The 27,328-nt window shown below is 45.4% G+C and overlaps 1 protein-coding gene across 2 annotated transcripts in view; it reads right to left on the reverse strand.

Annotated features, from left to right (window-relative positions):
- Positions 1-27,328, reverse strand: part of LIMD1 (LIM domain containing 1) — a 475,792-nt gene that overhangs the window by 310,676 nt on the left and 137,788 nt on the right. The window contains exon 3 of one of the 2 annotated variants that reach the window (XM_085607366.1): positions 12,157-14,194. In XM_085607366.1, coding sequence (XP_085463492.1) covers positions 12,157-13,609 — 1,453 coding nt within the window. In that variant the 5' untranslated portion in view covers positions 13,610-14,194. The remainder of the gene's footprint in view (positions 1-12,156; positions 14,195-27,328) is intronic. The other variant, XM_085607367.1, reaches the window with a different exon arrangement.

Here is a 27,328-nt window from a genome sequence, read left to right on the forward strand (position 1 = left end):
TGCTATGAATGTGATGTGGAAGAAGCATGTGCTCTGGGTGGGTGAGGACTCTCATCCTTTAAATGCAGAAACCATAGGGCTCTGATCAGTAAAGGTTTGAGATCTCCTAGCATAGATGCCTTCAGAACTATCCCCTGGTCAGTCTTGTGTTTATGTGCGATATTTGAGCTGCCATAATACCTCCACTTTTCACTGCACCAAAGCAAAACTCTGGTCCTAAATTGTATATTAACTCTATAGGAAAGACGGCCAAACCAAATGTTTCTGAACTTAAAGGATTAACAATCTCCTTATTACTAACTCTCATGTAAGATCGACCTGAAGCCAATATAATTACCTAAACTCTTGGCTAAAATATTACAATGTAAAATATCTTTACATTTCTTTATCGTGCATCTATACATAGGTCTATTATCTTCCCATAGGATCGAGAGATTTATTTTCTTATAAGAACAATGGAATGTTGAGAGCTCCTTTGAAGACAAGGGGTGGCTCAAGGCAATAACGGCTGCTATCTACCTGTGTCTCTAGAGTGGAATGCTCCAATACCCTTACAGCCCTTCTGCCTCAGGCTGTACTGCTGGCTAAAAGACTATGACTCAGGTTCAGAGCATTAAGAAAGCAGTAGAGCCCTCGGCAGCTGGCCATGATAGAGGCTTATTCTGACATCACAGCAAGCATGTGCATTTAATATAGTGATGCAGTTGACTTCTGATATCACAGTGACCCTCTATTTTGACAAGTGATGATGGATCGTAGTGGACTGAGCCGGTTTGTGAAAAACAGCCCTGCTGCTGTCAGCGAACAGACATACAGCCCCATTACAGTGGGACAGGAACCCGAATACAGGATTACAAGTAGCCCAGTATTTCCAGGCACACCAGGTGGAAGATACGCATGAAAACTGCCCCGTAATCAAGAAAAACCTCCATTGGTAATGGTGCGGTAATACTGCCCGATAACAGTAATACGGGCTACATGTGTGTGCCCTGAATATTGACCACAGAATACCGAGGACACAATATTTAAAATAAAACACTGTAAGATCAATAAGTCTAGCTTTTCTATATCTAACTCTACATAGTTGTATCTACATGGTATATATATTTTCAAGTTTAGTGGATGTGGAGTTGGGAATAGTAAATCTATACTTCCCTATATGCGCTTACCTTTGTATATTTTGTCCCTCGATATTAGCATGCCATGATATTCTGGGAGTCGGAATTCAGTAATACACCCTGGCTACAGTATTAGCACAGATATGCCAAACAATGATCCCCTTGGAGGGAGGAGAAGGCCTATCCTCCCTAGGATAATGAGAACTGTATACTAAATATGATCGGTACAGTATGTAAATACAATGTATTGATCTTGTAATGATGCAAATATATCACAATTGTAGTAGAACATTTCATGAGTCTTGTATTCTCAATTTTCCTTAACATCAGTTCCTAGACTGTATATATTTTAAATAAGCACTTGCGCACTTTATTCACGTATGTCAGTTTGCAACGCGTCATTTGTTGAGCACCAACATTACATTTTCTACAAACATCTTGATAGAGTGAATCACTACAAGATCAATACTAATTAGAACACAGTTCTACTGGTCGAGGGAGGGTAGTCATTATCCACTCTCCAAGGGGATCATTGTGTTGTACATCTGATTTATTACCCAGATCCCTCGGATAACCGGGTTACCCCTTATTTGTGTTATACCGTATTAACACAGCATTATTACTGGGCCACGTAGACTCGGGCCTGCAATGTTGGGCCGCCTGTGCACCACCGCCCATGAGTGTCAGTTTGGCAAATGCGTTTCTCTCACTCGTGACTCCTTTGCAGTAGACAAATAAAGCGCGCATGCTAACAATAAACAAAGCCGCAACAATGCAATGACTTTGTACAAAATTCAGACATGGCAAGAGATATTTCTATCTCCTGCTTTTCGGCTCTTTTTGGAAACTAAGTCTCTTTATGAACAGAACGAATCGTCAGTACTCATAACTGCTGTGCTTTCTCGGTGCAGAACTCGACCAGAAAATAAAACAAGCATTGATAAATCCAACAGCTGTGGCTACGTATAGCAAAACGTCCTGGTATTGATGGAAGGAATGAAGGGGTGGGTTGAAGCAGCAGATTGCTCCATGAGGGATGGAGGGGAGGCTGGGTGTGGTTACTGGAAAAGCAACATGTACTTTGGGGTGTTAGGAAAGGAGTTGCATATTATTCTATTTAGTCTATTTATGCGTAGACTAGTTATGGTTCTACAGCTGTATGTTTTTTTATTACAGTCACTTATAAAACAAACTAATTAATTGCTAAACCAATTTTGCAATTTTTTTTATGTATGTAGTTACTTATGTGTATGTATGTGGTATTTGCATAATGTGAATTTAACCAAGGAATGTGGAGCACTAAATGGGATCAAAGATACAGTCAATGAGTCTAGTGAGCGACCAGAGGTATAACTGGGTTGTTACTGCATCGTGATGTAGAGTTCTTTAAATACTTTATAATAAACTGATTAAAATTCTGGTCTTTGGTATTTACAGTTCTTGGACTCGTTGCAGGAAGGGATGTGCTAGAGTCTCAAAAATGCCAAATCTGTTGCTTGTATTAATTCCTCCCTGCCTCGCTAGTTCACACTATGTTCTTCAGGGCACATCGCTTTATCTCCTTGTACCTCAGTTTTTTTAGTGGTCAGGTACAGGGGTGCTTAGAAAAAGCAATATAGGAGTATAAAGCGATACATTAGAGGGAATACTGCACAGGTGGCAGGGCAGCAATTAATGAGTGTAGAGCAGAACATGTGGTAAGACATAAGACTACAAGGAGAACGGAGTATGTAACAGGCTACAGAACAATGCATGTAGAATGGAGTTAGTAGCTGGGGCGGAAGCTGCATAAGACATGCACAGATGACTGCATGTAAAGTGCCCCATTGAACAGGACGATAATCACTGCTTTAGCAAGCCATCAATTATTGAGGACGAATTAAGAATAAAGCACGGTACAGATCACCGCACGCAGGGCACAGCTCGGTGGACACAGAATGGGGACTATCAGGGCACACATCAATGCATGTAGAAGGCACTGATCACTGAAAGCAGCAGGACACTGATCACTGCACGAGGAATGGACATAACGTGTATTTGTAACAGAACGTGTATTTGTAAAGAGCACGTTCATGGTATCTTGGACATGAATAATGGATGTTTATTGTTACCCATATCAATGGTACTCATTTTATTGACCTTAGAAGGATGAAAGGATGAGTGGACTCGCCGGGATTTGAACCTGTGACCATGAGGTCAAACACATGTCCCTATAGTGGACGCATTCGTCCACTAAGCCACCAGACCCGGCTTAGCCAAGTAAGCAGCCAGCCACAGATCACAACAGGAAGACTGGACCGTAAAAAAGGACACATATGAATGTATGTAGAAAGTAGGCACTGGCAAAGTCAATAGGAATGGCCTTGAACTTCCTTGGTAAACTGGTGCGATGGCTTATGTTGTTTATTTTTTATTGCAAGCATATGACATAATGCTAAAAAATCATGGTGCCTACACCCGGCTTCCATATGCTTCCAATAAAAATGTTAAATTAAAAAAAAATAACAATTGCATTTAATTTTAATGGAAAAGTATAGGTGATTTCTAGGCGGGCGGATGGGTGTAATTGCAACAGATTTAAAAACGTGTTTTAATTTTAATGCACAGCACAGGAAAATATGAATCTTACTGGTGCAAAGAAAAACCATGACTGGCTTTAAATGTCTGTAACCTGAAGACAATTTAAAGACACTTAGGTGGCTAAAGAAGTATTTTTTCAAAAGTATCAAAAAAGAAGAAAGCATCAGGAAAGTGTTAGTCCACCCCCTCTCTCACTTAAGTGCACTGCTTTTTATGCAGACGTACACATCTGATCAGAAACAATGCTATTACTCCGAGTGAAAGACAGCCAGAGGCTAAGGCGGGCTGAGCCTGTGGTGTTAGCTGGATCTCTGCACTGAGAGGGGGGCTGCCTATGGACATCATCGGCCAGTTAAAGCCAGACCCCTAACCACAGCTGCCCTTCTTCAGCGCATTAGAAAAGTTCCCCAGATGACCAAGTGCGCTGTCCGCCCTGAGCACTTTGGGCTCCCCTCCCCCCTGTAAAGGCGAAGTAACTGCTCACTGAGGTGTTTAAGGGTCGCTCCATAAAATAAGGCCTTGATTCATTTGGCGAGAGTAGATTGTCCCTAACCAGACAAGATGAGAGTCTTGTAGTTCGAGGTCTTTCTACCAGATGCCGCTGAACGCGCCCTCTCCATATCAGAGGCAAGTGACACCGAGTAACATGCTGTGTGATTGCTTTCATGCCCCTTGGAATACTGGTGCGCTGACCAGCCTGACCCCAGAGGACAGCCTCCGTTCCCGATTAGGAATGTTTGCTGTTTGGCAGGAATGTGACACCAATTTACACAGCTTAAAGCCCTGACCCGCCTCATTGAGCAACACACCGAGTCAGCGAATGGGACATGGCTTGGCATAGTGTTACCACAGCTTGTGCAATGATGACAACTATTGCATCCTGCAGGCCGTCAGTCCAACGTTTGAACAGCTTTATGCTCCATTTTACTCGTGCTGTCAGCTGCGTGCTTTTTAGGTCTTGCCTGAGCCAGCGCTTTAGCGCTGCTCTGGCAAGAGCTTTAGTAAATGGGGGATTTGGAAGTGCAAACTAGTGCTTTTCAGGCCTCCAAATACAGTGCATGTGCACCGGGCGCGCGCATCATTTGGCAGCCTGCCGAATAACTTTTGCGGACGCTTTGATGTTCTCAGTGAACCGCGCGGCCATTGAGAACATCAAAGCGTCCGCAAAAGTCCTCACCATTTGCCACCCCCTCCCTTATCCCACTTCCTGCTTGTTGTTCAGGCTGCCACTTATTGGCAGGAGTGAACCAAGAAACATTCGGCTTTGAAGCAGCACTGTTTAAATCGTGTTTGCTATGGCATTCTACAGCGCACTTAGGGTGAGCAAACTAGTAGCACTAGCAACAAGCATTGGCATAGGCCAATAGGTCTCGCCTTTGGGACCTTATAAGTGTTTAGCCATGCAACAGTTGCATAACTAAACACTTATAAGGTCCCAAAAGCGAGACCTATTGGCTATGCCAATGCTTGTTAGGTCTGGCCGACACAGGGCTTCACAGGTGTTGCCAGACACAAAACTGAAAATATGTATGAATTAAGATATATATAAATAGATATATATAAAAAAATAAATAAAAAAAAAACGTAGGGACCTACCGGGAACATACTTCCTTAGGCGCTGTTTGACATATTCCGGGGCATTGCCAAAAAGTGCTTTATGGGCCATACAGAGGCCTTTGAAATGGACCCTAAGCTTCACTGGAAGCCAATGCAGTTTACGAAGGAGAGTGGATGCATGTGCACTTCTGGGAAGAGAAAAGACCAGTCTGGCAGCGTCGTTTTGCACGACTTGCAGTTTCCTCATCAGCTTCTGTGACAGGCCCAGGTACAGAGCGTTGCCATAGTCTAGCCTCGAGATGACCGTTGCCGAGACAATAGTCTGCAGCGTGGAGGCAGAGAGAATGGCGGTAAGTTTACGCAGCTGCCGCATCACGGCAGTGCAGGAACCTACCACAGTCGACACCTGGGGGGCCATAGTGAGAGCCGCATCGATCTTTAGGCCAAGACTCTTCACTACCGTCCCAGGGCTGGGGGTTTTGCCAAGTTCTGGGGGCCAGTACAGATCATCCCAAGGATTGGCTGTGTTAGTCACCACCAAAACCTCCGTTTTATCTGCATTAACTTTAAGGAAGTTGTTAGTCATCCAGTTGACCGTGAATCTCAGAAGATCTCTGACTGATTCCTGGGCCTCTGGTGTATCACCCAGCTGGACCAGTAACTGCGTGTCGTCTGCGCAGTTAAAGACCTCACAGTTCTTACACGTGAGTTCCTCAATCAGGGGTTACAGATAGATATTAAACAGTAGGGGGGAGAGTGCGGATCCTTGAGGCACCCCCCAGGTTACATCCCTACTCCCTGATAGCTGGTCCCCCGTCTGGACCCTCTGAGTACGACCCGACAGGAAGGACTCCAACCACTTGTATGCCTGGCCAGCAATCCCCAGCTTCGCGATACGGCTCAGCAAGATGGAATGGCTGACCGTATCGAAAGCTGCCGAGAGATGTAACAGAATCGGAGCGCAAGGTTGTTTATTATCAGCTCTTACTCTTAGCTCATCGGTGACCGTGGCCATCACCAGTTCCGTACTATGTTGTGGTCGGAATCCTGCCTGCCTGGCATGAAGGAGATGGTGCTCCTCAAGGTAGTTGGTAACTACGTTCAAGACATGTTTTTCCAGGATCTTGCTTAGGAAAGGCAGCTGAGAGATAGGCCTGTAGTTTTTTAGTACTTTAGGGTCAGTACCTGCTTTCTTCAGAAGCGGGGAGACCCTAGCCTCCTTCAGGGATGCTGGGAGGTAACCCGCTTCCAATGAAGCATTAATTAGCTGCAGGAGCTGGGATTGGATACCTGGCAAGGCTAGTTTAAAAATTTTCGGAGGGCAGGGATCACTGGAGGATCCTGATTTTATACGGCTAACCAGTTCTATCAGGTGCTCTCCATTGATGGTTGGGAACTTGAGCAAAGCTCCCGCAGACTGCACGCTGTCTGTACCAAGTTGCGTTGGTAGGCTGTCCGAGAGCGTAGAGATATCCAACAGGATGTCCTGCACCTTTTGGAGGAAGAAACCTTGGAAGGTGTCGCAGTCAGGCTGGGCCAGACCGCTGTTTTTGTCATTCAGTTGGGTGAGTTCCCTTAGAATAATAAAGGTTTCCCTTTGTTTATTCGTTGCCTCCCTGATCCGTCCTTCATAGAAGGCGGCTTTCCTAGCCAGGATGGCCCGTTTATAGCTGGCCAGAAGAGTTTTGTATGTCAGTGCCTCTGTAGGCCCGTGATCCCGTCTCCAGCTGCGCTCCACCCTCCTGAGAGCTTGCTTCCTTTCCCTAAGGGATGCATCAAACCAAGGAGCTCCTTTCCCTTTTTTCCGAGTGAGCTCTAGACGTTCTGGGGCTAGTTTGTCTAAAGCAGAGCGGATCCAGGTCATGATGGTCAAGGTCTCTGCGTCAAGGTTCTCCTGCATCCTCTTCGGAGGGGGGGGAGGAGAGAAGAGTTGTGACTAAGGAGTCGGCCTCGATCTTCTTCCATGGACGGACCTTCCTCCTTGTTTGTGGAGGGGCCGCAGTTAGAGGCTCCCCTGGGACCCAGCACTTGATCAGATAGTGATCCGACCAAATGCAGGGGCTGACCCCTAGGATTTCCATTCGAGGCATGGTGGACCAGACAAGATCGAGGGTATGTCCCTTTTCATGGGTAGGCCCTATAACAAGCTGGTTTAGAGAAAGGGTCGCAAGATTAGATCCAAACTCAGCTGCCGTGGGCCCCCTGGGGATCTCATCCCAGTGATAATTAAAGTCTCCCACTACTACCAGGGCCTTATATCTGGATGCCAGATCGGTCAGCAGCTCAAAGATGGCGTCATTAAATTCCGGCGAGCTCTGCGGAGGACGATATACTACAATAAGCAGTATACATGAGGATTTTAGTGAAATTTTAATCCCTAGGACTTCTGCTCCAACACAACTTTCTGCGATGATTTGTGTTACCTTGAGATTCCTTCTGAACATGATAGCCACCCCTCCCCCTCTGCTGTCCTTAGGGCGGTTATGTCCCAAATCTGGTTCAACCCAGATTCAATTTAAAAACTAAAGGAGGTAGTGCTCTCTCAGTGCTCATTCCTCAACTCTGGAATGACCTTCCTTCTAGCCTGAAGGAGGAATTTAACCTTCTTTCCTTCAGGAAAAAACTGAAGACATTTTTGTTTGGTACAGTAACATCTTCGGTCTAATTGGAGTTGGCAGATGGTTGGAAGGCGGTACGATGTTGTTGGTCGCCTGTTTAGCGCTTAGAGACCAGTGGTGATAAGCGCTCTATAAGAACCATATAACATAACATAACATAACATATATATATCTATATATATATATGTATGTATGTATGTATGTATATATATGTATGTATGTATGTATGATTAAATATTGGGCTTGACCTCTTCATCCAATGGTCTACTCAGCTGTCATTTACATTGCGCTTCTGCCCACTACAGTATAGAATGGCTAAATAGGATTTGGTGGACGACTTTCATTTCTGACACTTGTTTTATTTATCACTGGTATCCACGAAAAGAAAAGAAAGGCTATTTCTTAGCACTTGTCCACTTCTTCCCTTATTGATCAGCCAGATCACTTCCCCTCACATGGCACTGTAGACCAGGGTAAGAAACCTCAAGGCAATGCAAGCTAAGATAACAGAAAGTAAACACCAATGCGATTTTTATCTTTTTAAAAGATAATCGTGCCAAAGTGGTGGCCTAGGGAAGAATTCCTCATGCTGTAAGTAGTCACACCTTTTCACCGAATGACCAAAAGACTACATAAGTTATGGCACATAAGAAGTTTTGACCATAGCATAAGTTGTTCGGATTTGAATGGTTGGGCCTAAAGTAGGAAACATTTCATTTAACTTTACAGGGAGATTTAGTAGTACAATGTTATTAGAATGTTTAAGTCGTTCTGTTTCACGAGAATACTATACACTTCTATGTCTAACACGTGGAAGCACATTTCGTCTACAAGAAAATAAAGTGCAAATCAATAGTTTGAGGTTGTCAGGCAGAATGCCTTTATTTTAGAAACGAGCTAAAAGCCGCCCAGGGAAAAGTCTAGAACAGGGAAAACTAAAGCGAGCCTCAGACGTCTTACAGAATTTTTCTGAGGCCACAGAGCTGGTGGAAGTCGTAATCTATTGTTTTTTTTCACTTCCTCGTTCCTAATACCATACATGCCAAACCTCCCGGTTCAGACGAGAGACTACCAATTTCAAGGCTAGGCTTCTGCCTCCCGATTCCTAAATACAAAACCCCGATTCCTCGGCGGGCTTCAGCCGACGGGGACTGGTCTTGTGTGACCCGGAGTATGTACTGCCATTAACCTGCTCATGCAGGCCAGTGCACAACATTTTTGTCAAGCTCTCTCTGCCTGCCATAGCACTCTCTGTGCTCCTGAGAGGTAATGAAAAGCTTTTATTTGCATTTCTGATATCCAATCCTACAGCACCACATTTGCAAGTCCCATACATGCTGTTAGACCCGATTCAGGTCTCAATAGACGTTAATGGCAGAAATACCTTCTCCCGATTCTTTTTTTTTTTAATCTCCCACATTCGTCTTGTAAAATGTTGACATGTATGTAATATTGACCCATGTAGCCATAAAAGTTTGTTTACCTTAAAAAAAGCATGGAGGCAGGTAGGCTTACACACTACGCAAAAACCTTAATTTAACCATCATAGGAACTGGTCTTAGTGCAGTGCTTTTAAGAAATAAAACACTTCGTTTATATAAAACATATCCCCATTTCCAACTAGTCATATCTTAGGAAGGGGGCAGGCGTGGCCTCTCAAACTAATGACGACAGCCAATTCTTTCGATCCAATAAAAAATATAATTACCTGCATCATACAAAACACAAAGCTGGAGAGAAAATCGTTGGGAATAAAAAGTGAATTGTCCCTGTCGGATGATACAGCTGCATATAAGTTAATTATTAATATTCTGACATAAATATATGGCGAGAATAAAACATGTCTGAAAAACCTTCCAGACAATACAAAGAACCGTCTCTTAAATTCTATCCCTACGTGCTAAGCCTTTCCTAGTCAACAAAGGTTGATTTTTTAATGTTACATAAGTTGTTCCGATTGTCTGACAATACTTAACATAGAACCATGTCTGCAAATCGTTGGAAAACTCTTAGGGCCTAATTATGAGTGGCTTGTTAAATTCGGTCCCGTGTGTAAACACGGGTTTACACACAGGACTGAATTAAAAGTTTGGCTTTACTTAATGCATCAGAGAATTATTGCATGCGTTAAATAACACAACATTCATTAACGTTTGGCAGGTCATACCTGTATTCACCATGTCATGTGGATTTTGGTGCATTAAACACCAAAATATGCATGTTATTCCCCATAAGCTCATAATAGGTATTATTTATCGCACCCGATAAATAACGTACTTGGGGGTATCGTTATTTATCAATGGCGAAAAATAATGCCTCAACTAATAATCAGAACCTCACTGTTTCTTTTTTAATATTTAGTTTTTTCTCTCAGTAGTGCCAAAAGGATCATGCGCTGTGGAAAATGTGTGAAAAGGTTTGGCAGGAAAACACATCCACACAATACCCAGCAGAGTAGATCTGGGTGATTTTTTCTCATTCCAGTGTTTGTTGACAGTCTGAAATTCGCTTTCAACTACCGCAAAAACACAAAAGACCCGCTAACTGTCAGGTTCAGGGCCAGCCTTTAGCATAGGCAAGCTGGGCCCAGGTCTCTGATATTCTGAGGAGTGCACAGAATTGTAAGCATTAAGGTTTTTCCAGCAACAGCGCCCTTCTCATCTTGCTCCAGCCCTGTCCTTGTCTCCGCCTGTTCGTTTTTGTCTGATTTGCCAATATAAAGTGGTTTTAGCCCTTCATTATTATATGGTGTGCAATGTTTTTAACACCACTTTAGCCCCTTACCTTGCCCTCTCTTCTCCCTCTGAACCAGGGCCGGCTTTAGTGCTGGTGGCGCCCGGTGCGACAGTCACTTTTGGCGCCACCACGTCCCATCATCACCTCCTCAAATTCTCTCCCTCCCACCTGCAAGAGTGCCCCTCATCTCTCCTATCATAAGATATTGCTAAACACTGAGGTCACTGCGCCCCCCTCCAAAGGGCAGCGCCCAGGGTGGCTGCACCAGTCGTACTGCCCTAAAGCCGGCCCTGCTCTGAACCCTGCTGACACACATCAACAAAAACATTCATCTGCGTGAGGCAGCTAAGCTATCTGTGATTTAGGTGAGCTGGGGGAGGTCTGGAGCTGTTGGTGTTTAGGGGATAGTCCCTGCTCATCCAGGTATTGACCAGTGAACACAAAAGGGACCCCCTTCTTCCTCATTAAATTCACTACTATCAGCAAGGGTGCCACATTTATCTCCAGCCAGGCCCAGGGCAATATCTTAGCAGGTTCATGTAGTCTGTGCGGTGCCACCAAGCAAACCAAGGCGGAGGGAGCATCCCCTCAACTACTGAGTTCATGGGCAGTTTGTTTTGTTTTCCCTTACACCTCGTTTTACAAATCAGAACCACAAGAACTGAACAAACCATTAAAACATCATAAATCCGCCTGTTTCTCAGGTTTACCTATGGAGTAAGCTTGGGCAGATTTTGTAGCTCAATTTGGCCAGCAGGCGCATAAAGAAAAGAGGCAGGAGGATCTGTGGAATACTTTTGGCCAACTCTAAAACTCAGGACAGCATCTACCTTTCAACATCATGAAGTAAAAAAAGGGCAGAATTTTGCAGCATATATTGGCATATGTGCGCCAAAATCACTGACATGCTTTTGGAGGAAAGTTTTGTTTTTTAGAAGGGTGAGTAGATCAATACATTTAAGAAATAAAAAAAAAAATTCTAGATCTAAAAATAAAGACTCATCTAATGAGGGATACTCAAGTGAAATAGTGTTGCAGCAAATTAGTAACATTGGTAAGCAGAAGTGGTTTATTAGCATAACATCCTGCAACACATCTTCACTAAAATATTTGCCATGGCAAATAAAACATGAACCTCATCGAAATTGTCACAAAACGCTTAATTAGTAAGTAGCCCAATAGCAAAATATGAAAATTATTGCTAACATAACAAATAGAAGACTACAAGTGCACAAAGAAACCAACTACACCGCACACCAATGAAATAAAATTGAGTCTGGATTACCTTTCAGAGCATTTAGTAAATTGATCATTAAACACTACCAAACTTCAAAGAAGCTAATCCACTAGAAATGCAGTAATCACTAAAGCAAGCAAACTTCAGAAAGTTGAAACAAAATGGCCACTGACAGCTAAACAATGACAAAACGTTGGGGTGAGAAGTTGGGGAAGATCATATGAAAACATCACCCTTAAGCAAAACACTTGCATCTATCTAACTTATGGGAAAAGGGTGGGGAAATAGTATTGGAAATATTTACACTTACCAAAGTAGTCAGCCCTGGGCTGAGCATCCATCTCTTGCTCAAGACGCTTGGTGAGTGCTTCCAATTTTATTTCCGCGGTGGATGGCCCTGGTTCTTGTTGCGGTGTGAGATTCTGGCAAGGCAATTTTACTTTGGTGGTGTTAGGAGTTTCTGGGTGCAAACTGTTGTGGCCAGAATCTGATGGATGAATGTTGACTCCTGGGAGTGATAAGGGAGTGCGTGGAGCCACATGTCCGTGGGATGTTACGCTATGGACATTCTTTTCAGGATGTACCCCATGGTCACCGCCAGCTGTCCCTTGCTGGTCTTCGTGATCTTTGCAGTCACTGTTTGTCGATGGGTAAAATGTGTGGGACTGCTGACCTACTGCATGCGAAGTTAAAGGGCTAGGAACTGAACTGGAGATTAATGATTTTAGATTACCCTGAAACTGAGAACGATGTTCTGTGTCAACTTTGTGCGAAGAGTCATGGTCTAGCCTCCCATTTTCCGTGTGTTTGTTCAGGTACCCAGAAAATCCATGAGCAGGCAATGCTGATGGGACCGAGAAAGAGGAGGATCTTTGTTGTGTTAGTCCTACTGGCTTTTCATTAACAAAGTTGACTGAAGATGACAGAGCGGCTAATCGGTGCGAGAAAGAGGATGATCTTTGACCTAGTGGGTTTTGTTCATGATTGTTCCAGCTTTGAGATTCATTTGTGCTTTTTCGATTCCCGGAGCCAGTCTCTGTTGTCCTACTGATTGTTGGCAACTGTTGATAAGGATAATCGGCATGGTCTTTCACAGGGCTCTTTGGCAGCTGATTGTTGTTAAGTATGCTTGACTGTAAACTTCCTTTTCGAGGCCTTGAGTCTAGAATCTTCTCGCGACCTGCTTCCCAGCCAGGGCTAACAAGCTGTGCATCATGATGGTTTGGAAAAACTGGGCGGGAAGTCCCAGGACTCATCTGTTCCAACCCTGAGAAGCTATTCTCTGAGCCTGCCGATTGTCCTTCAGAGCTACCCCTTCTACCGTCGTGAGTATGCTTGTGCCGCTGCAAATCTGTTGGAGCATGGTTGGAAAGCAAGCCTTGGCTGCTGCTGCCCACGTTCCCTGAGTGCCCTAAAAATGCTGCTGATGAGCCCAGAGGTGGTTTGGCAGCACTTTCCACAGGAGACAGCTTGGTGCTTCCTGCTGCACCCCTCAGAAGGAATTGCTGCTGCTGGCTCTCGACCCCCACTCCTCCATTTAGTGAGCCAGAGCAAGACACATTCTGATCCTCCTGTTGCTCCAGTAGTTGCTTTTGCAAATGGATCCTTGCCATCTTGGCTGCAAACACCTTTCTTCTCTCTTCAAACTCAGGGTTGTTACCAACCCCCTTGTCCACCCGGAACAGCCCATCCTTAGAGGCCTCGTACAAGTTAAGATCTTCAATGAATTTGCTTGCTTCCAAGCCTAGGTCGTAGCTATCCATCTGTGCGGACTGCAATCTTTTTGGTGACGTTAGACTTTCATCAAGCTTTGAATTACTCAATTACATATTACGCCTCTATATACCATACACAGAAGCACTTGTTCGCCGTTAGTTATTCACATCAGGTGAGAACAATCATGGCCACTCTAGAGGTATTTACATGAACACATTTTCAAAGTCATTGGTAGAGAGGATACATGCTCACAGGGCTCAAACAAAAATCAACATCTGACTAACCAGTCTGCTGCTGAAATTCCAGTGTAGGCTCAGTTTCTGCTCTTTTCAACTGCATGCAAGTCTTCAACCAGTGCAAAACTCGGAGACAGGTAACCGCAGGTTCGCCGCGTTCTTCTACGCTCCAAGCCAGGCTTGCGGGCATATGCCTTCCAATGGCGACTGGAGAAATCCTTTTGTTCTTCTGACGTCTCTATATCTGCCTCCTCTGGCTCACATCTCTGTTTTTTATAGACATCAGACAGATCAGATTATATTTAGAAGCCGTGTAATGAGTCAGATGTTACGAGACTTTCATACGCTAGGGATGACAGCATTACTCTCAATCGGCAGAGATTCCAGTGGCCATCCCTAAAGGATGAAAACATGTACATTTTAAAGAAGGAAACCTTGATAGACTGTTACATTTTTAACAACATTTATAAAATAGGTTTATGAAGCCCTGAGAATAAACCAGTATGACAATTAAAATAAAGACTTTAGGCTTCCAGACAGACTTGAGGATAGCATTCCCCTCAGGTCAGGAGTTAAGCTGCAGTTGTTGTGGGTTTTTTTTTGCCCAGGGAAACTCCACAAGGAAAAAGAGATCCAGTTTCTCATGATGTGGCCACCCAGATTCTTTGCATTGCTACTGGCACATTCCAGACCACACAAGTATTACACCTGCACTTCCTTCCTCTCACTGCTCTGCCAGGCGAGCGCTGGAGACGGGGAGCATGTAGCGGCAAACAGGAGATCACAACGCAGAAAGTCAAGCACTGGAAAATAGACTTATCTGGAGAGCAGCCATGGGGATAACATAACAGGAAAGATACCTGGCACAAAAGGGAGGATTCCGCTGGATTCCCCTACTGTCCTACATCATGCTGATTAGAGTAGAGTTATCATGTTAAACACAGACTGAAAGGTCCACTCCCTGTTCAAACACTGGCACTAAGAATATTTCTTTGGTCACCTACCTTCTATTGAGTGAGAAGGTTAGACTCCCTTGCCTGCTTCCATATTCAGCGCCACAGCCTAGAGTTCATCTAGCAGCTAGAAGCGTTGCACTAAGGCACTACTACAACCCGGATTACACGTGGAAGATACATTTGCCAACATATGCTGCCTACATCTATTTGATTTAAAAAAGGATAGCCTTAGCCAGTCGGTTCGGGTGTATTTTGCCTGTTAAGTGAAATTCCAAAAATTACACCATTACACCACTTTGCATACTTCTGTGCCATTCACTGAAAAAATTGACCGCAAATGCATAGAAACAACAAAAATCAAACGGCTGTTTTTGGTGGGGGATTTTTGCACTTGTTTTTGGTATGAAATGAGTCAATGTGTCAAAAATTAGTGAGGATGAACTTGTGCTAAAATATAACTTGAAATGACAGATTTGCATTTCACGCAATTATGCACAATTTTGGTAAAATTTGGCATAATTACACATAATAATGTGAGATTTGCACACCCTTAAATGAATCCCAACTCAGATCTGATGAGATAGGAGTTAAGACAACAGCTTATTTAGGCCAATAAGATGCATATTATATTGATTCCCAAGCTTGGATGTCTGTTACGTGTGGTGTGATAGGAAGGATTCTGATGTGTTAGACTCCCCACTTCTAACCCAACACTTCTGTTTTGGTCAGGAAGGTAGCAGAGCTCCCAGACCTTATGTGGGAGATCAAGTCCCTCGAAGAGCTAGAAGGTCCCTAAGCATGAAGGTGTGAAGCTTAAGTGTGCTGGTCTGGAGAAGTAGTGGACTAGTGGTCTCCATCTAAATATGAATTTGTGCTGCATTTGTGCCATCACTGAGAGCTGCCATAGCTTACTGAACCACTGGCGATGGTCAAGGGTCCCTTTTTCTCCCATATAAGGCAGTATGTTGCCTCACCACTCCAGGTTTTATGTAGCCTCAAAGTTCAGTTCTGTGATGTCTTACCTTCCAGATTATCATAACGTATGCCCAGTATAGTCAGTGACATGTCCGTTGACCTTGGAAATCCCGGTGCCCCTTGATATTACCTACCACCAATTTCCAGACTGTCTGGATGACCATGACTACCGAATGTGGGTGATAGTACCAGTCTCATCCCCACTCCAACCCTTATCTGACAGTGAAATGTGAAGAAGGAACTTGGGTCTCATGTACCATCTTTATATTATTTTGTGTGCAAATGCCCTGTAAGGATACTTTGGTATTACTTTGGGATGTCAACCTACAGCCCCTCACGTTCTTCCCGAGTTCCATCTCCGCCTTATTCTAACAGCTCCATTTCTGTGTTTTACCTGCTGAGTTGGACTATTCTGTAGATGTTCGAAAACAGCTCTCTGGAACCCGCATACTTACAGACTAGCTTCTCTGTCGAAATCAGAGCGCAGGTTCTTTATACAAGAGTCTGAAGCCACTCAAGTGGGAGGTAAGTTATTTTTTCTATATTAAGCCCATAGGTTACAGCACCAGCAGGTAGGGTCTGTCAGGGCTTAATTTTCCCGCTAGCTGCCACCATCCCCTAGCTTCCACTACAGAGCACACACCAACATCTTGTTACTTTATTCACCCTCAGCATTCCAGACACTAGCTTAGACATGCAGGGAAGGGGGGCACCCAGGATACTACATTCTCAAAATGTGTCAGAGGCCTAGTAGCTCCCGTAGCACTGAAGGAGTGAAGTGCCCCGTGTGGAAATTGGGAGTACAAGTTTGCTTTGCGGAAGTCTTGTCTTACATTGGATAACAGACTTATTTTGGTCTAAATGGAACAAGTCTGCAAAAGACCTACATTCCTACCTTTCCCAATATAAGAAATTTTCATCCTGCATGGAAGGTGTAAATGAGGGATAGTGAAGAATTGGTGTATTAGGCGATGGGAATTCGGTTAACCCACCATTCACTGCTATTTTATCATATACTATCGGGAAATGTTCTCACTGGAGTTATTAGGTAGGCATTGCATGGGCACTGTGACTTTTCTAACCAAGTTAAACCCAATACAGCGCAGCTCACTGTTGCTCGATCCACGAATAGCCATTTGTTCTTACTCTTTCTCCCCACCATTCCTCCATAAAACAGAGATGCATCCCACAGCAGCACAGGAGGTGTGGATTTGCCAGCCCTGACATCCCTGAGGGTGCCAGTAGGACCTTTTTGGAAATACAGGGCCTATCTCCTCCTCACACAAATTCCACCAGATGCTGCAGCATTTAGAAAATCTAAGTGAGAGGGATTCTAATTCAGAGGGATTGAAAGAGGTAGAGGACCCTAGGGAATACGTTTAATCGCCTCAACCAAGATGCAAATTCAGAGGGATTGAAAGAGGTAGAGGACCCTGAGGAATATGTTTAATTTGAGAATGTTTATTCGCCTCAACCAAGATAGGCATAGGAGCGTCATCGCCTTAAATCTGTAAAGTTGTTTACGTAGGGACACAAGTTCGCCTTTCTCCAGTTTTTCAATTTATTTGTCAGGTTGAGAACCAGACATCGAAACAAGTGGGTTAGCATTGTAAGCACAAAGAGGACTTTAAAAATGAGAATTCAGGAACACAGACGAGCAGTGATCAATCGAGACACTAGATCACCGCTATATGCTCATATGGAGGCTCAAGATGGCACATCAAAAGAATTCAGATTTCATGGGATCCAAAAGGTGATTCCCAACATCCGAGGGGGTGATTGGGAATTAAGAATTAGACAGGTAGAAGCACGATGGATTAGTAAATGTAGAACTGTGACTGAAGGTTTAAACACTGACTCGGAATTACATTACTTTTTGACATGAGGTAGATGTAGAGATGATATAGTCAGGTACATAGGTGTGTAATGAGGGTTGTGTTGGTTCGAAATTGTGTTTGTAAAGTTTGACGTCATTTTATATTATGTAACATTTTTCGGATGGATACCCGTTTTTATGCCAGGACATATTGAGCTGTGCTGCGATTGGGTGTTATGGCTGCCAAGGTTCTATTGATTTTTTTGGGATGACCGACAGTTAGACATTGGTCCTTTGAAGAGAAAAGGTTTACTTCCCTGAACGCGATTTTTGGAATTGGGGCAGATTATTTCCCACTTCTGGAGAAGTGTGTGTAGTTTGATAAATTCAGTATTAGGATTGCCTTAGGTACTTTAACATTACCGATATTGGTCACTTGCATAGGGAATTTGATTTTGATTTGATTTTGATTGAGATGGTATGGGATTCCGTCTGCTTTCTCTTAGCAGGTATTGTGACAGTTGAGGGTTTTGTAGATCCTGGACTTGTATTTAGAAGGTGATAATATATTTCTTTTATAGATTGGGATATTTCGATAACTTATGACATTGGATAGGCTGTCTGAATGGACAGTAGTTACCGCATGGTTGGGTGACTTTCAGCGATGAATTGGTGCTGTTTTTTTCTACAATAATATGTCATTATTTGTGCATTTTAAATGAGCTCAGAATTTAATGACGAATTGGTGCTGTTTTTTTCTATATTAATATATCATTATTGTTGTACTCGAAAAGAGTTCAGAATTTAATGACGTATTGGCGTAAGTACGTCTTTTTTCACAGGTTGGTAAAATGGACGATGTGTGAATAAACACACGTGTGGATGGGCACCTGTGTGCGTGGGTATCATTCCTGATGGTTTTTGTAATGCTCGGAACCCGGCGACGTACCGGAAAGCGAACCGGTTGTTATGTTTTGGTAACCAGGAAGTACGTAACTAATTTTGGATAGAACGGACATGCGCATTACCTGCGCGGGACGTGAAAGGAAGCAGTTAGGTTTTGGATTTGAGGTTGGTTTAGACTGGAGACTGCGGAGTGACTTGAATAACTTAATCGCGATTGGTCAGAAGGGGTTTCACGTAATAGACATGCGCAGTAGTTGCGCATGGTAGTGGACGTGAAAGGAAGCATTTTTGGTTTGTGATTTTAGAATGGTTTTGATTGGAGAGTGTGAATTTGTATGGAAGCTGAATCATGAATGGTGGTAATAGGACTTAAATATGTGGCGTGAGAACGTTTGAATTTATTGCGGATTCAACGTGCTGGAAGTAGGAAGTTTTCCGACATTCTCGCCTAGAATGGTAAGAAGGGGGGTGCTGGCTGTTTTTTTGGGATTTTGTAGATACAAATATTGGATTTATGTGTGATAGAGTTTCTGAACGGGATACTTTTGTCTTGTCTTTATATTTGATTAGATATGTAAATTGCTGTGGTGGACATAAGCACCTAGAAAGTCAATATAATTCTGGTGATGTGGAACTAATTACATTGAAATAGGTGAGCCTTTGGTGATCTTATATTCTACATTTAACCTGCCCTTGGAATAGTTTTTGATTAAAGATGGTTATAAATACGTATATTATTTTTTGTTTTACATGGTGACTTATCTAGATTCTGTACGTTGGATGTATGGGAAGGCGTTATACATATGAAGATACTTACAATTACGATTGGTGATACAACGATCTCTATTTAGATATTTAATAAGGATACCGATATTAAGGTGAGCTAGGAGGTTATATAACAGAAATCTTGGTTATAATACAAGGTTATATATGCTTATGACTAGCTGAAGGACTTTACAATATACGATGAACTTTAATTATGACATGTGATTTAACCCATTTTTTGGGGGGGTTTGTTTCTTTTAGAATATAGGGTTATGTAGGATTACGAATAGTTTAACGAATACATAAATAGGAAGATTATAATAATCGGATGATGATTTCCTCTGCTGCGATAAAATATGTATAAATAATTGTTCTTTTATTCATGATTACGAATTCAGTGATATATATTGGTATATTTAGATTGTTCAATAGGCAGATTCATGATGTGTTATGATACACTTGGATGATTTGTGAAGGTTGTACCAGACGCCATTATTATTGTTTATCAACATTGAATTTATATCTTCAAATTTTGTTATGTATATGTCGACTGATTGTTTGATTATATATCATTTGCTTTACAGCCCTGATGATGTCCCAGATGGGGACGAAACGCGTCGGCTGTTTTCTGTAATGACTGATCAAGTTTTCTGAAATGATAAAATAACCGATGAAATAATCGAATAAAAGACAAAGAATCACATCCTATTCTACTGGAAGAGTTTTCTTTTGGACATTATTCATGAATATTTAATATTTTCTAGAGTGTAATTGTTGTATTATCTATACGCTCCTTCTTGTAGAAACGTGTGTTTATAGATTAGTGATTGGTTGACGATGGACCACTAGAAGTAGAGCGTAACACAATGAATATTGAGCAGGTGTTTATTTGGTTTGAATAGCCTGCCAGTGCACTTAACATTTGGACCCACATCGTCTTGTTAGGATTATTTTAGCATTTGAATCGGTAACAGAATTGGAGATCTGCAATACAGTTCGGGGAAATGCTCAGTGTAACAATGGTCGATTTGTCTGTTCACTTAGAAGCTCAAGCTATTTTCAAACATTTGTAGCTCCTCTCGTATAGTTGGTGATTAACTCTCCGGATTGGTTAGGTTAAGACCTCATCTGCAAAGAGGCAGATTCTGTAGCCTTGCCCCCAAAAAGAATTCCCCTGATGTCAACTACAGGCTCTAATCTTCAAAACTAGGGGTTCCACCACTAGGGCAGACAGGAGAGGGGCGATTAGGCAACACTGCTTCAAACTCCTGCCCAGGGGAAACCCTGTGGATCTCAGCCCTGAATCCTACCACAATCCAGTCCTTCATTCCCACCCCAGTTTATATCTTCTCAAACACATCCTTCAGAAATCCCCAACTGACCCAGTTAAATGCATTCTCCACACTAAGTGCAAGCTAAATAACCGGAACTGTCCTTATTCACCAAATAAGCAATGCACATAATATTATCACTCCTTGTACTTTTTGATAACAGCCACCCTCTTCAGGATCTACCAGATATGGAATGTGATCCACACGTCTGTTCGCTAAGCTATTTGTAAAGATTTTCATGTCGGTATTCTAAAGGAATATTGGCCTAAAGGCTGCACAGTCACTTGCAACCCTCCGTGGATTGTGAATTAATATCATGTCAACTTTGTCAGTGTGCCCAACATGACCTCAAGTTCCAATGCAATTGTAGATCTCTGTTGAGATCAGGGAACCAGACCAGACTAAAGTACCAGCCTACCCTCTGCATTCCCCAGTTGTCATGCAGGGTTTTCTCATAAGGTGGTCCTGGGCCACATTAGGGAGGTAGAGATTTAGATGTGCGGTAACCTTAGGGGCATTAAGTTACATGGTGCATGACGTTAGTAGAGCTATGTCTCTCAGAGTAATTGTGATTAAAACTAGTCCTCGTCCCAGAGAGAAAGGGTCTGCCAAATTATCTTAATCTTCATCTCTGTGCTCGCACCTCTATGTGCCTTCAGGCAACCCCCCCACACCTCCCCATCACTGGGACACCTGGACCCCGCAGGGGCTATTATTGCTTCATCAGGGCTTACGATTATTTTTTTGCTTCTTTGTGCTGTATTCTGAAGTTGTCTTCTCTTGGAGCTCCTTTTTTTCCAGGCGTTGGACTACTTCATCCACGTGGTCTGCGCCTAAGGGTTGTAGTCCGCCACCTTGATGGCCAAGAGTTTCCTGGCCTCAAGCAATGATCATGGTTGTCCCTTCCATGTAAATTCCAAGCAGAAAGGATGACCCCACTGCTATGACATTTGCTGAACCATGCAGAAGTCAACCTATGGACGAAAGTTCTGCATTTCATCAGGTTGATTGCTGAGAGGTCCTGGAAGAGCTGGAGTTTGTGACCTCTAAAGAGGATAGTGTCTTTCTCTCTGACACTGAGCTTTCTTTCCTTTTTATGCCTCGACCCATGCCTCTGCTCACCAAAGGACCTTGTAATAGCACTTAGATGGGCTCTAAAGAGCTAGTGTCCAGCCAAGGATTACCCACACGCATATTCTACTCTTCTCCTGACAAAATCTCTTTGGGGATTACCTTTACATTGGGCTGCATCTAATTTGCAAGAAAGGTCAGGCTCCATATTCAGTCTGTGTTGACATTCCCATCAAAATTGGGACCATGAGGGGAGGGGTTAGAGATTGATGGCAGGGGTGAGAGTGAAGGCACCCCACCATCCACATCGGGATACTCTTCTCCAAGCAGCACTCTCTTTAAGTCTCCTGGGGGCCTGGTTCTGTAGCTCGATGTGTCCATATCAGTATCCCTGCACTGCTCTGCCTTCTAGACCATTTGCCTGCAGGGGGCTAAAGGCCCGCTGCTTTAATCCATCCGGGCATCTTCTTGTGGCCTCATCCCTTCTCCTCTCACGCTGTTAAAGGGCCAGGGGGCTTGTCTGCTCCATGGCCTATTTTCAGGCTTCTGGGACTACTAGTCTGGTACCATGACATGGCGGCAGGGTTCGGTCCAGCCTCTTTGGCAAGCAGAGTTTAATGTCTCCCCATCAAACTAGGCCCCTCCAGCAGGCACAGACTCCAACCCACAAGGCCTCCAGGGGTCGCTTCATGGGCACCTGACGAATGACCCATCCGCTTCCTGGCTCACACAGGGTCCTCACTGGTCTCCTTCTTCACAGGCCTCTATATCTCCCCTGGAGTATTCAGCTGGAACTCAGGAACAACTAACTTTACATCGCCCCTCGAGCCACATTGTAATTTGCCAGGATTTCAGCTTCTCTCCCCCCCCCCGCCAGGTCAGGCAGATGGCGGCAACTCCTTGCAGCAGGTACTTTCACTGGTCTTCAATGCGTACTCCTCCACTCTGAAAGACCCAGCAACCTCCACAATCGGCTGCTCGATAGATTCACACAGCTTCCAAGGTGGTGCCTTCTTCCTTCCGGGTCACACAGGATGCCTGCTTATCTTTATAAGGGCCCTCAGCAGGTTCCTGTAGTGACTACTGACAGAGAGTGTCTTCGAGGTGTTCTCCACTTGCCCCCCTGTCTAGTAACCGATTGATAGCGCCCTTGGTACTGTTGTTAAGCTGTTTAGGCCAGGTAGGAACGAAGCTTCGCTTATTGGAGTGCTACTCCATGCTCAACCAGGGACGGCCCCAACTAGTATTTGTTTTTTAAAGTTAGCATAAACATTTTTAGAAGAATTCATTGCATTTTCTTTTTAACTAGTCAATATGTTGCTGTTTATCTCACTAATTGCTGTGTTTCCAGAGTTTTTATTTTTAATAATGATTATTTCTAGGTTATCAGGTAATTCTCAAGCTTTTTATTCTTTTATTACCAATTGTAAGTTGTGTATGTGTAAAAGAATTCCTGATTCGAATAAATGAATATGTTTGAAAAATAGTAAAAGATAGAATTTACTTGGGACAGGTAGTTTATGCTTAGGATAACGTTTTGGACTACAGGTTTAAATGGGAAGAGAGGTAATATCATTAGTATAGTCATTATCCATAGCTTGAATTCAATATAATTAGTATGCTTGGTTATATTCAGCTCACTGCATCTCATCACACATTACGCTTAGTGAACTGATCGGTTTTCTAAGTTTCCTGAAGAATGGGACGTATAAGTGCACTCTCAAGAAAGAGCTGGAAGACTGTTAGGGCCTGGAGCACTGTAGCTCGAGGGCCCTGCCTCCATGTTTGTGCCATTTTAACCTCGGTTTACAAATTGTCTTGGTATAGGAGAACCCGAGATTTATTTTCAGGGCACAGTGTGTGGTCAACTTCTGTAAAAATAAAAAAATAAAAACACTGGATTCAGCCCCCTAATGCTGGTGTCTACCTCAGTTTGCGCATTTTGCTTGCGATATCCATACTCGAATGCCTGCATTGCAAAGCTTGACCTCTGCTAGGGACCTTTGTACGTTGGTTAATGTGACCATTATATAAAATAAGTTGGACTTCTAAATACTTTACCCGATGTAGTTCTTTGCAACTTGGTAGATTCTAGTGCAGACTGTCGAATATCGCTTTAAGTGTAGCGATGGACTGCACATCTGAGCCCCAACCCACACTGTGGTGCTTTATCTCAACCTTATTCTTCAGGCGCCACAGTCCTCAAAATAGTGGCCAAGGCACAAAGCTACTATGGGAATCCTGTTTCGACCTATTTAGTCAGGAATTGCTGTGCGCCATGCCACACTGTCATTTGAGGGTCAATGCTGCTTGCCTAACCAGGTATCCAAAATTATCAAATTAATTTTTAGGTCTCGCCTGAGCCAGCGCATGTGCAGCCCTGGTGAGACTTTTAGTAAGTGGGCTTCAAAAAGCTCACCACACGCTTTTTGTGTGGCCTAGAGTGTGAGGTTACACGCACAGTTAGAAGCACAGGCGCCATCTGGCTTTCCTGTCTCATCATGGCTCAATAAGCGCATCGCTCGCGGGCACCCTTACAGCCCGCGATCACTTTCACGGCCACGTCACTTTCACGGCCGCGCGGCCAATGCTTGTTTCTGTCGTTTTGTCTCCCCGTCTCACTGTCTGTGTTCGTCGACCCCTCTACTTCAGTTGCTTTCTCTCTGCCTATCTTTTCGCGTCTTCAAGTGTCTGCTCTTGTCTTTTTTTTTTGTTGAAACATTTTTTTTATTGTTTTCAAACACAGCAATACAACAACCAACTCTCAATCCCCGCCCAGTCAGGAAGTACCCCACATATACCAGCATTTCCACTCAGCTGTCCCGCCCGGCCCCTTCCCCCCCCGCCCCCCACCCTCTGTCAGTGTGCCCCCATCTGCCACCCCGGTCCCACGCTCGATGCTTCCCCTCCCCTTGGTCAATGCAATACAGGAGCCCCACCTCTCCCTTCAGCCACAATACCTTCCCCCCCAACTCTATCCAGAGTGCAGTCGGTCAGGGCCCGCCAGTCGCCTCCACTACTCCCCACTCCCCACTACCACTTCCTCATCAGGCCCGCTCCCTTCTTCCCCCGGCTCGGACATCAGCCCCTGGAGTTCTACCACCAACGCTTCCCACGCCCGGGCTGTCGCTAGCGCTTTTTCGTCATCTCGCCGGAGGGCCAATTGCACCCGGAGCGTGCCCTCAGCCCCCGCCCAGCGCTCCAGGGCTGATCTCCAGCGCAGGAAACTGGGCCCCCCCCGGGATTTCCAGTGCAGCGTCAATTCCCTCTTTGCCAATATCAGCCCTAGATCGTAGAATTTACTCGTGACCTTCGTGCGACGGGTGTGGGGGAACCAAAGCAGCAAGCAGGTGCCCATCTCCGGGCCAATGGAGCGTTCCGTAACCTGGTTCAGGCACTCCACCACCGCTTCCCAGTAGTCCCTCAACTGCCTACAGGCCCAAAACATGTGTCGAAAGTCTGCTCCGTCCGCCCCGCACCGCGGACACTGAGAGTGCGCTCCCCCGAAATACTGTAAAACCTTAGCCGGCGTCAGGTACGCTCTGTGTAGTGTAAAAAACTGGACTAGCTGGAACCTGGCATTCCTCGTCCCCTTCCATGCCCTCCGCACCAGTGTGGACCATGTGGATTCAGGGATCTCCTTCCCCAGGTCCGCCTCCCACTTCCCCCTCAAGGCGCCCAATGGGGGGAGGCTCTCCGTCGACAGCCTACGATAAAGGCATGTGATGGCCTTGGTCGTCCCCGCCGCCATCACCACATATTGGCAACCCATGGCAGTCGGGGGCTCCGACAACCCCGCATTCCAATGCCTCTGAAGGCTCGCCACCAAGGCCGCATGGAGCAGGAAGTCTCCCCGCGGGAGCCCATAAGAGTCCTGCAAGTCTTGGAAAGGTAGCAGTACTCCCTCTCGAAATAGATCCCCTACCATCTGGACCCCCATTTCCTCCCAGACCGCCAACCCCGACCAGTCGCCTCCATGCGGGAACGCCGTGCACATCCCCAGGGGGATCTCAGGGGCATAGGGGTGAACTATGGCGGCCTTTCTCTGGCATCTATTCCAACATAACCGGAGGGTACGTTCCTCCATGGTGAGCTGGGCGAGGTCCAGCCTTTGGTGAAGGACTATAAAGGCCAGCACGTGGCGCGGGATTAGCCTGCCCTGGGGACCGTCCGGGCCCCTGTACTCCCTGGCCACCGCCTGTGTGAGCCACTGGAGCTGGGCCGCCAGATAATACCATTCGAAGTCCGGAGCCGCCAAGCCTCCCTCCGCCCGCGGCCGCCGCAAAGTGGTCAGCGCCACTCGACGCCTTCCCGAACCCCAAATGAAGCTCGTGGTGAGTACTCGCAGTGCCGCAAAAAACGACACTGGGATCCATATTGGAAGGGTGCGAAAATAGTAAAGGAGCCGCGGCAGCGCCACCATTTTCAGCAGCGCCACCCTCCCAGCACACGAGAGCGGGAGCGTTTTCCAAAATCCCATACTACCCCTTAGGCCACGAAGCGCCCTACCCACATTACCGTCCAGCAAATCAGCCTGGGTATGATAGATGTTAACCCCCAGATAACGGAGACAGCTGCCTTCCCAGCGGATTTGGCCTAACGCCTGCGGGGGCTGCCCCCCTCGCGACAGCGGGAACAAACAGATTTTACGCCAATTGACCTTAAGCCCGGACAGCCGACCAAACACCTCCAATAAGGCCACCGCTCCCTCCAGTGCACCCGCCGCGTCCTCCAAGAACATCAGTAGATCGTCCGCATAGAGGGAGATATAATGTGTATCCTCCCGCAAGGCCACCCCTACATATGCACCCCCTCGTCGGGCATGAGCCGCCAATGGTTCAATGGCCAGCGCGAACAGCAAGGGGGAGAGGGAACACCCCTGTCTCGTCCCCCTCCGGACATGGTAGGAGGCCGATATGGTGACCCCTGTCTTCACCCGGGCTGTAGCCTCGCTATAAAGCAACGAGGTCCAGCGCACAAAGTCCTCCCCCAAACCGAACTCCCGCAACACTCGGTACAAATAAGGCCATTCCACACTGTCGAAGGCCTTTTCTATGTCGACCGACAGCGTACAGGCTTCCGGGAAGACCTCCCGGTCCAGTTCCATCACTCGCAGCAACCTTCTCACAGAAGTGGCAGTGCTACGTCGAGGAATGAAGCCCGCCTGATCCGGGTGGACTAAGGCGGCCATATGACCCAGGAGGTGCGACGCCAGTACTTTGCTCAATATCTTGTAGTCCACCGTCAACATGGAGAGCGGCCGATAAGCCGTGTGCGCATCGGCCTTCCCTCCGGGCTTTAATAAGGGGATCACAATCGCCTCCCGAGCAGAGGCGGGTAGACACCCACGTCGCCAAGCTTCGCCGTAGAGGGCCTGCAGCTGCGGGGCCAACAGGTCCGAAAACGCCGCATAGAACTCGACAGGCAGCCCATCCGCCCCCGGAGTTTTCCGGCGCGCCATATGTCGAATCGCCGCCCGAATTTCACCCAGCGAAATGGCACCGCCAAGTTCTTTCCCCACCTCCGGGTCTAGGCGAGGCAGGTGGGCCTCCAACAAGAAGTCCGCTAGGCCCTCCGGCTCCCCCACCATGGTGCTGTCGTATAACCCAGCATAATAGCCGGCGAACTGCTGATTTATCCCCTTCTGGGAATACACCGGGGCGCCCCCCGCGTCAGCCAGGGCCAGTATCGGTTCCCCCCGGGCCGCCGG

The sequence above is a fragment of the Triturus cristatus genome, chromosome 5_2 (assembly GCF_964204655.1).
Source record: "Triturus cristatus chromosome 5_2, aTriCri1.1, whole genome shotgun sequence".
Lineage (NCBI taxonomy): Eukaryota > Metazoa > Chordata > Amphibia > Caudata > Salamandridae > Triturus > Triturus cristatus.